Source organism: Anthonomus grandis, chromosome 14, assembly GCF_022605725.1.
Source record: "Anthonomus grandis grandis chromosome 14, icAntGran1.3, whole genome shotgun sequence".
Taxonomy (NCBI): Eukaryota; Metazoa; Arthropoda; class Insecta; order Coleoptera; family Curculionidae; genus Anthonomus; species Anthonomus grandis.
In genome coordinates this window covers 6839542-6850079 of record NC_065559.1, presented here as the reverse complement: position 1 = coordinate 6850079, position 10538 = coordinate 6839542, and the positions used below count along the sequence as shown (strand labels likewise).

The following is a 10538-nucleotide window of genomic DNA, read 5'->3' as shown; positions in this document are numbered from 1 at the left end:
AAATATCAGTGTTGGCTAACTTAGGTATCAAATAGGAAAACGAACGTTGTAAAAGTTCTGTTCTATGCCTAGGAACATCAAATAAATCATTAAAGCGCGTGTCTCTGCTATGAAGTATTTCTTTTATTAAACTTATCAAACAGATAGCCTGGACAGGAACTATCAAGTAACTGTTTTGCTAGGCAACTCAGGTGAAGACTCTGACGATCAAATATTTTAAACCAACCAAGTTCCCAATATTTTGGAGTGATATGCTCTCTTACACTCACCCGAAAAATGAACCGTACACAAACATTTTGTATTTTTTGAAGCCGCTATTTTTAATTTGGTAATCCTACACCAGGGGTTGAGAACTAGCTCCAAAAAGGTGTCTACATAACTCAAATTTTCCTCGAGCCTGATAATAGCTATATAGCCGTATTATTCGACTGTCTATATGGAATCAAGTACCGATTGCAGGGACATGTAAGTACCACATACTATTATTTATATATATTTTTTCTTTGCGTATAACTTCATTTCTTGGCTTAATTACGTAATCGTTTTGGCAAACGTAAAAAAAACTAACTTTTTGAAACATATTTTGAATTATATTGAATTCACACTTGTAAACCCATTGTCATCACGTTCGGTAAAAGTCATAAGTAATCGGTGCATTTAAGTATTTAATTGTTCTTCCTTGTCCATTTTGCTCAATTTAATGAGATAGTAAATTACGGTTCATCAAAAAAAGGTAAGACATTGGCATAATGGTTTAGGAATGTTTCAAAGGTCTTAGTATTAAATTCTTGTAAGTTGGTGTTAATTAATAGTAAAGCTGATTAAATGCGATATTTGATATATTGAGTTCTTAACAACTTTCTAACGACATAGTTTTCTGGTTTCTAACAACCTTTATAAAGCAGTGGCGCAAACCCACGAGCCGGCATGTTGCTATCTACACAAGGGCAGGCCCAATACTGTGTTATTGGTTTAAATTCTTAATTAATTCTGATAAGCTAACAAATAAATGAAAAATCAATGGGTATAATTTCATAGTTAAATTATGTTTCTATTTTCTGTATTTGAAATTTGTATTGATCAATAATTAGGTAGTAGTTCTTTAATGAATTGACCAGGGATGATTCAACGTCGCTAGTTGATTGAATATATCAGTCGTCTAGCGACATGTGAAAGCACCCTTACTAAAACCAGCAATATCTTATTAGAACGAGGGATGCCGAAGTAGCAACTTTAAAAATGACATGGACATTTGACAAGTGACATTGACATTCTGAAGTAAACAAAAATGGATTTGGTTTGTGGTAAAAGGTTTTTCCCGCTAAATATAACAGGAACGACGTTACAGAATGAATATCCAATAAATTCTAAGTTATGGACAATGACAATAAATTGGACCGTTTCCTCAAATTGGGAAAAGCTGGCGAAGGCACGTACGGGGTCGTTTACAAGGCAAAGAACAAACTGACCGGCAAGAATGTTGCACTTAAGAAAATCAAGTTGCAAAAGTAAGTAAAAAACCCCCCAAATATTCGGTGTTTTGCTTCACATATTTAACTTAACGTTGCCTTATTAGTGTGTATGTGAGTTTTAAAAGCTTCATGTGGCCATAATATTTATACCCATGCAATAGACTGGTCAACAGAAAGCTCAAAAAATGCATGTTACCCTATCATATAAAATAACCTTTATGCCAACTTATATATTAAGTTCAATTGTGTATTAGTTTTTGGTTAATTGAATATTTAATGATGGATTTGGCAGCTTATTGCAGTAATTAACCGATAAGTAGCAGATTGCGCTGAATAACTGAGTTGCCACGTTAATTTGATCGTAGCACCATTTATTCAGCTCATACTGGTATTTTTAACTTCGCCTACCAGAAAGAGGGTGCTTTATGTGTTTATAATATAATTTATGTTTGTATGTATTTGTAAACTGCTTCACTTGATATTAAATTATAGACCTTTATTACAGTATTATATTTTAAGTTTTATATTTTATATTTTATAATTACAGACTGATGGGAGAACCAGCGATGTTGTTGAATACTTATACCACCTTACAATTTTTTTCCTTGCAAGACACAATTACAATATCAACACAAATTATGACCTAACTTTGTTGGGACATAGGTTATAAAAATATTATATAAAACTATTTTTGCTTTTATATTTTTTATACATAGATGTTTTTTTTAATGGAATAGAGAATTTATTTATTCAATTTAGAGTATTCAAGGGGTTAGTGGTATTTAGGAACTTATGCACACAAGTTCAGTGCTGGTAGTTATGTGATCACCAAAGTTATTTTAAACTCTATGTATACTTGCCTATTACTGCTTGCCGCTTCAACAATAAGAATGAATAAATTCCTTTTTTCTATCTTTTGTCTTTCTAAGGGTAACCAATAGATAATTTTTTTTCTTTTAAGAACTTTTTGATTTTGTTTTCTTTTGCTCTATATTGTAGACATATTTATAGCTGGTTAAGTAGAATAGCATTAGCATTGCTTTATGTCAAAAATTTCCCACAAATAATTATTGTCACATCCTCTTGGAGGGTACACACTAAATTTCCTATAGTACATACACTTTGAGAACCTCCTTTGTACTCATTTACCCAATGTTATTTAGATATTATATTAAAGAGAACAAATGGTATAGTCCTACTTTTAGATTGACAACATAAATAAATCAAAAAGATGAATATTGACCTCTAAACCACACTAAATTGCTGGGTAATAAATCCTAAAACTGTCTGGGCACCATTGATGGTATGTTTCCAGAAAATGAAAGTAGTGTAAAAACTAACTCCCTGTGTATTTATTCTTTATAAGGGTTCCTTATTTCATGTGTAATCAAAAGTATTGGTATTATCATTTAGGGTAAATGTTATACACACATGATCTGAAGGCATATAGACAATAGTACTCTACAGAAATGCCATGGTGCTTAATGTCTGGCACTATGAGATACTTCTTATTCAATTATCAATGTCATATTAAATTGAGGTTGAATTGGTGAAAGATTTAGGGATCTACTTAGCTCCTAAGGTTAACACATCACTTTAATCTTCATTTCTGTTTTTCTTGTTTTTGCTTTATAATCCTCATATAATTTCTTGGTTAAATTTAATCTTGAATTTTCTAACACAATCTGGTCAATCTGATTAGTCATAGTTATACATCAATTATACATTTCAAAAATTAGGTACATTTGCTTTTTAATTTCTTAGTGGTATTGTGAGGCTCTGTGAATGTTTAGTCAGCAACTAAAAATAACTATTTTCTGCATATTCCTTTCTGCACGACAACTTACTTATTTAATACAGTTAATACAATTTCCGCAACAGTTAATAAGAATCTTGATTTCTTGAAGCCATCAGGCCATGTCTTTCTTTTTGATGTTTCATATTATTTTTGAACATTGTGAACTTATGGAAGTAACCTGAACCTATCTGACTGATAGGAAACAAGTAACTGAAGTTGGTAGTTCTTGTAGTGAACCATCAGAACTACTTATCGTCATACCTGAATGCACTGTTCTAGGACTCCTATTTTTTACACTTAAATAAATTCTTTAACATATATAATGATTGAAGAAGGTATGGTGGTGACACAGTTATGCTCTTTGTACATGATACTTGGGAGGAAATTAAAAACAAACTTCTGTAGGTTTTGCAAAGATAAAAAATTGGCTTGATAAAAAATCCTTTATACATATTTCAAAGAGCAAAGATACATTTAGTTACTAATTAATTTCCTTATTACTTTTTTTTATAGCAATCCTAATTACCTAGTTATGAATTATTGCATTAGCTTTAATATGTAGCAGGTGTAGTTGGTTTTACAGACTAAGATAAACTGACTTTTTTTTTTACATGTAAAAATTTTGGCACTTACAGAAATTTAGTATTCTAGGTGCCAAACAAGAGAAAATTAGCCAGCATTGTAAACTTATTAATTAGTTTAGTATTGAGTATTTTATTAAATGTTGATAATAATATTGCTTATTTTCAGATTTTACAATAAAGGATGTTCAGAAGGTGTCCCATCAACAGCAATGCGAGAAATCACGTTATTAAAAGGGGTGCGTCACTCATCAATTGTAGAACTCCTAGATGTAATGTACACTACTGACAAACTATATCTAGTCTTTGAGTATTTAGATTTAGACTTAAAAAGGTACATGGACCATTCCAAACAGCCTTTAGAGGCCGAGTTAGTAAAGGTATTAGAAAGAAAAACAAGTCATTGCAACATATAAACTTTTTAATGTTATATAGAATTACATGAAACAACTGTTGGATGCTATTGCATATTTGCACTCCCACCGCATCTTGCATAGAGATCTCAAACCACAGAACCTTTTAGTTGATAAAGAAGGCCACATTAAAATGGCAGATTTTGGGCTGGCCAGGTCTTTTTCCTTACCTACTAGAACATATACTCATGAGGTCATCACTATGTGGTATAGGGCACCCGAGTTGTTATTAGGAGAAAAAATGTACTGTACAGGGGTGGATATATGGAGTTTAGGCTGTGTTATGGCAGAAATGGTAAGTGGAAAGACTAATAACTAATATTACAATTCTAATAGTACTAAAAAGGTAACTAAAGGTGAATACTATTGAAAGCAAGTCATATACCTACCCAGCCAAAATGATCCAATTATCTAGCAAAAAGATAAATAATGCAAACTATATCTCCAAAACAATTTGTCATTTACAAATTTTGTGAATCTGTCCAAGCTAATTAAAGCCAAATCTAGCATAAATATTAAAAAAGTTGTGCACTTTATAGATTGGTGAACCATTAAAAATATTTGTTCTGAGAAAGTCCAAGTTAAAAGTCTTTTTTTGTCTAGTGCTACCAGTATTTTCAAAGAATGAAAACATTATACAAGACAAATCTTGGTGTGACAATTTTCCAAATAAAGCCTATTAAACTCCTGCCATAATAATAAGTAATTGTAGCCTTGATTCAGATATTATAACCATGCTTTTTGGAAAAACATATATTTCAAGAATTGCACATGTTCCATAGTTCTAGTCCATATTTCATATTGTGGAGACTATACAATGCAAGCCATATTCCAGCACTGGCAACAGCTTAGACAACACTCAATGCTAAAACCCTTACTGGATCTGACAATGAATCTCATTTTTTATATGCCTTATAAACTAATTCAATAATGTTATCTGTAAATGCCAGTTTACAGTCTACTATGACACCCAAGTCTTTCTCATGCTTACATTCCTTTAATTATGTACCATTAATACTATATTTGATTTTATATGACATTATTAGCTTACAACTCTTTCTAAATTTCTTTGTAAACTATGACGATCCATAATTGAACTTATTTCCATGTACATTTTAAGGTTATCAGCAAAAAATAAGGTCTTTGAATTACTTAACTTAACACAGCATTTATAGCAATTAAAAAGTGCAGAGGACCCAAATTGCTGCCTTGGGGAACCCTAGTGGTGCTAGTATAAGCATTCGATTTAGCACCCTTGACTTCAACATATTTCTAGCTATCATTTAAACAGGAGATAAATAATTAAAATATTTGTCACTTTACTTTTATAGAGAGAATTTACTATAAGCATTATGTAGATATTGGCAAAATGGTATTAAGTTAGTTAATGTTGATTTTTCCGGTAAAAAGCCATGTTGATATTTGGATATACTATACTATACTTCATCAAATAATATAATTTCGAAGGTGGTACACTAGTGACAGGTCGATAGTTTATGGTCTGTCTCCTTTCTTTAAAGTCTTAGGATGGATTGAAATTTGTGAGCCAAGGTTAAAATGTGCAAAATAGGCTTTACTTAGAAATCACCGCGGTGATTTTATGTGCCTTTAATAATAGAATCATTAGGTTTATGTTTTAAAGATATATGTTAAATTGGAGTCTTTGTTTCGTTTTTCGTTTATTCAAATAAGGCCTGTAAAGTTATAAAACTCCTGACGGATTATTCCTTCATAATTACAGAGGGATACAAGTATGATTTATCGGTTTTACGAGGCGCTAAACACACTATTGTCCATATATAGAGCAAATTTTAAAGAACCTAATTTTTTCTCAATTTTTGAAAAATAAGTTTGCTACTCGAATATATTGTAATAATAAAACAACTTTATTGAGAACTCAGTTTTCAATATCCTATACAGATCGTGTTTTCGTTCGTTACTTATAGGAAACCGCATAGAGGCGAAATTTTGCAACGTCGCGCGTGTACGAATGCCTGCGACAGAGCACCGCCCAGGCCGGCCCGAGGACGGGTTTAGTAAACATCTTACTTTCGTGGGAGCTGCGTCGTTTGGCGACAAAATGTCCCAAAATATTACGCGAAAATCCAGGCATTTTTAAAACATTTATTCTAATGCGGGTTTTACAGACATGACAATGTGTAAAACCCACATAGAATTGTAATCTTAAAATGTTTAATATGCTATGTTTTACATAATGAAAATTAAAGCGTTATTCTAATAAAAAATAAAATATCAATTCTGACAAAAATATAATAAAAAATCAGAAATAAAACTCTAATAAACAAACTTAACAACATATCATTTTTTAAATAAAAGGCTCAAATAAACCGCCTTCTTTCGCTAAACAAAAACTTAACCTATCGTAAAAGCTATTTCGCACCTCCAAAAGAGTTTCAGGTAAAATGGAATTGGCACCTTCGACAATTTTATTTCGCAACTCCTCTAAATTTGTTGGCCTACTAAATTCATGCTTGTAAATGGTCTGCTTACTAGGTCTGCTACTTAGGTAACCCCACAGATAAAAGTCATTTGGAACAAATCTGGAGATCTAGGAGGCCATTTAATATCGCCAGTCCTACTAATAAGGCGGTTTGGAAAAGCTATTTCGCACCTCCAAAAGAGTTTCAGGTAAAATGGAATTGGCACCTTCGACAATTTTATTTCGCAACTCCTCTAAATTTGTTGGCCTACTAAATTCATGCTTGTAAATGGTCTGCTTACTAGGTCTGCTACTTAGGTAACCCCACAGATAAAAGTCATTTGGAACAAATCTGGAGATCTAGGAGGCCATTTAATATCGCCAGTCCTACTAATAAGGCGGTTTGGAAAAGTAATTGTTAAAAATTCTTTTACCCTAGCCGCGTTATGAGCAGGACAGCCATCTTGCTGAAAATAAACCGATCGCAGGTCTACATCAGGTAGGATTTGAATGGCAGGAAGAACTTGGTTTTGCAGCAACTCAAGGTACTTTTGGGCGTTTAAAGTTCCATCAATAAAAAATGGCCCTATAACATTGTCGCCCAAAATACCTGCCCAAACATTCAGTTTCTGAGGATACTGGGTACGAAACTGAAAACTTTTGTGCTCGTTTTCCTGAGACCAATAACGAACAATGGAAGGATTGTGTTTGCCATGTAATGGAAAAGAAGATTCATCAGAAAACAAAATATTTTTTAAAAAATATTCGTTTTCATTTGCCTTTTCCATTATGGTTTCACAAAATTCCATTCTTCGCCACTGGTCTTCAGGAAATATTTCCTGAGTTTTTGAATACTTGAAACATTTGTACCCATATATTTTTTTCCAGATACGAGCAACAATTTTATTGCTCATTCCCAGTTCCTCTCCAACACTTCTAGTGGACCGTGTCGAATCATGTTCTACGGTACTGAAAACCATTTCTTCCCGCCGTTCTATATCCTGGACCACTTCAACAGGTAATTAAAGTGGTCCAGGATAACAAAACTTGACGTTTTGTGTGGCATTTTTTACAATCTTGACAAAAAGATGTCTTAAAATTTGTAACCACATTTAAAACCGTTTTTGCACAGGGAATCGGTCTATTCTCAAATGTCACTGAAAATAAATCTCTACATTGTACTGCCGAATTGCCTCCATAAAACAATTTAATTAGTTGAACTCTTTCAGAAGGAGTATAAACAGCCATAGTGAAAAAAACACGAAAATAACGCCCAAAAATTATTAATGCAACGTGCAGTAATACAGCAAAGTGAGGTCTGCTGACTCCCGGTTCAAAAAATAAAAACGAAAAATTCCGCCGCCTGCAAGCCGCAACCAAGCGGTGTTATTTGGGGCCATTATTTTGGGTAATACGTAGCTCAAGATAACACGATCTGTATATATGTGGATTGATAAACTTTATTATTATTATTATTATTAATAAATCATCACTAATCTCCTAATCTAGCAAATGCCACCTCATCTACATAGTTTACAATAACTTTAATCTGCAAACACTACTGTTAACCATTTTCCATAAGACCAGTTGGCAAATCAAAGTCTGGTCGCTCTGTTCTTTATTAGGATGAAGTCTTCGTTTTTCCAACTCTCGTTTAACTCGAAAAGTACTAATGAATGGATCCCGGACAACCAATCTCTTGATATTTCTATCACTCACTCACAATTCATCACACTCTCAGTTTTTCTTTTTCTGCCACTTTTTGGAATTCCTTCCAAGATACCTCTTCTATTAAACTTCGAACTAGTTTTGGATACTACTTATTTATTTAAATTTGTCTTTTGCTATTTACATTGCTTTCCACTGTTTTTTTAGTTTCGCCAACGTTTTTTCTTTTTATTTTCACAGACACACCACTTAGCATGTTGTATCTTTATACTTTTAAATTCAGAGTACAAAAGATAAACTCAAGAGTACAAGCAAAACTTACCAAGAAATAAATATAACATTTAGTTGCTCTATACATCAACTGTTGATAAATGAAACAAATTATCAGCCAAGAATGTGGTCTCACAAAGGTAATGAAAAACCATTGGAATCAATGGGAATTTATTCCAATTAAGGCCTAATCTTATTTATGTCTAAGTTTCTAAATATTATGGTATTAAATATGTTTATTAAATGTCGCTTTTTTTTGCTATTTTAGCTAATGAAAAGGGCACTATTCCCGGGTGATTCCGAAATCGACCAACTATACAAAATCTTCCGGATAATGGGAACGCCACAAGAAGACGACTGGCCGGGAGTGCAACTGTTGCCCGATTTTAAGGCCGCTTTTCCCAAGTGGCTTCCCAAGAACTTAAGAGATATTGTGAAGTTTAATAATACGGAAGAAGAAATACTATTGAAGGTAATACATTAAGGTGTCTCAAAAGAAATTTTATATTTGTTTAGCTTACTGTGTAAGCGCAAAGCATCCGGGATGCCATTCTTTTTTAAGAAATACATTCCGAAAGAGTGTATTTTAATCATCATTAAACATTCACTTCGATAAACGGCTTAATTTAGTTATTATCGATTTTTATTAATACATTTCTCAAATCTTTTATGGTTTTCAGGAAATGTTGACTTATGACCCGGCAAAACGAAAAACCGCAAAAGAATTATTGAAGTACAATTATTTAAAGACTGCCAAACTGACCACTCCGGACTTGACCGCTTTTCCGGTTGAAGAAACGATCGACGAGGCCGGGCCGAGTTAGTGTTTCAAAAAATTTTACCTTTGTATTGTCTTATAAAATAGATTTTCGTGTCCAGTATGATAAAGTTAACTGTCAAATGAGTGTGCTTTTTAACGAAAATATATTTATTTTTTTAGGTGGTTTGCTTTTTTTTCCTATTTACCTAATTTAAAAAAAAAAAAAAAAACGAGCATTGAAATCTTAAGATTAAAGTGTGTCCACGTTTTTTTTTTAAATCAAGATTTCGAAAAAACCTGTAAGCTGATTGAATAATTTAATTAGAAGCAATTTTTGTGCTGCGCAATTTAATAATCATACGAAGGTCGTGTTCATCAAATTAAAAAAACCTTTGATACAAACTTTTGAGGCTTCTTCAAGTGCCATAGACGGTATACCTGGCGTTGCCAATTACTTGGGCAATCGATTGTTGTAATCCTCGACTCTGCATCAATCGGAATATTTCCGCTGCGTATACCGGTCCATTTATGCATGTTCCACTCCTCTAATGGTGGCTACACACACAACTGCAAGCTTGACAAGCATGCATGAACAATCTTTTTGTACAAGCATGCATAATTTTACTTCGCCGCCACACGGTACATGCATGCTTTAACAAGCTCAGTTTATGCCGCGAAAATGTCTGATTCAGACGATACCTTGCTTGCTTTGGCCGCTTATTACCTTATCCGTATAGGCAGAACATGCGAGAAAAGAAACGTGATGTGTGGTGTAAAGAGTGGTTACTGAAAAGAAGAACCTATTCCCATATTAATTTACTGTCTGAATTAAAGATATATCCGCGTGATTGGCATAATTATCTCAGAATGAGTGAAGAAACTTACCTGAAGCTTTTGCCACTTGTAACACCTTTAATTAAAAAGCAAGATACGATTATGAGACAAGCTATAACTCCCCCCGAAAGATTAACAGCAACATTACGATTTCTCGCAACCGGAAGGAGCTATGAAGATCTTAAATATTCAACTATAATTTCACCACAAGCTTTGAGTTGTATAATTCCTGAAACGTGCCAAGAGAAAAGAGATTTTTTTGTTGTTTTTAAGTAATTTATTGCAAAAGTTATAATTTCTAG

The 10538-nt window shown here is 33.0% G+C and overlaps 1 protein-coding gene across 1 annotated transcript; it reads left to right on the top strand.

Annotated features, from left to right (window-relative positions):
- Positions 1-1280: 1280 nt before the first annotated feature.
- On the top strand, positions 1281-9582 carry LOC126744440 (cyclin-dependent kinase 2-like). The gene is made up of 5 exons (XM_050451864.1): positions 1281-1508; positions 4021-4231; positions 4287-4559; positions 8911-9114; positions 9323-9582. The coding sequence occupies exons 1-5, from the start codon at positions 1375-1377 to the stop codon at positions 9464-9466; spliced, it is 966 nt and encodes a 321-aa protein (XP_050307821.1). The 5' UTR covers positions 1281-1374; the 3' UTR covers positions 9467-9582.
- Positions 9583-10538: the final 956 nt, after the last annotated feature.

What these genes read in the sequence shown, in the direction of transcription:
- LOC126744440 (XM_050451864.1), top strand. Translation starts at nt 1,375, where the DNA reads ATGGACAATGACAATAAATTGGACCGTTTCCTCAAATTGGGAAAAGCT. An exon ending in TAGAGGCCGAGTTAGTAAAG is followed by an intron (nt 4,232 to 4,286) that starts GTATTAGAAAGA and finishes AATGTTATATAG; the next exon opens with AATTACATGAAACAACTGTT. An exon ending in GCTGTGTTATGGCAGAAATG is followed by an intron (nt 4,560 to 8,910) that starts GTAAGTGGAAAG and finishes TTGCTATTTTAG; the next exon opens with CTAATGAAAAGGGCACTATT.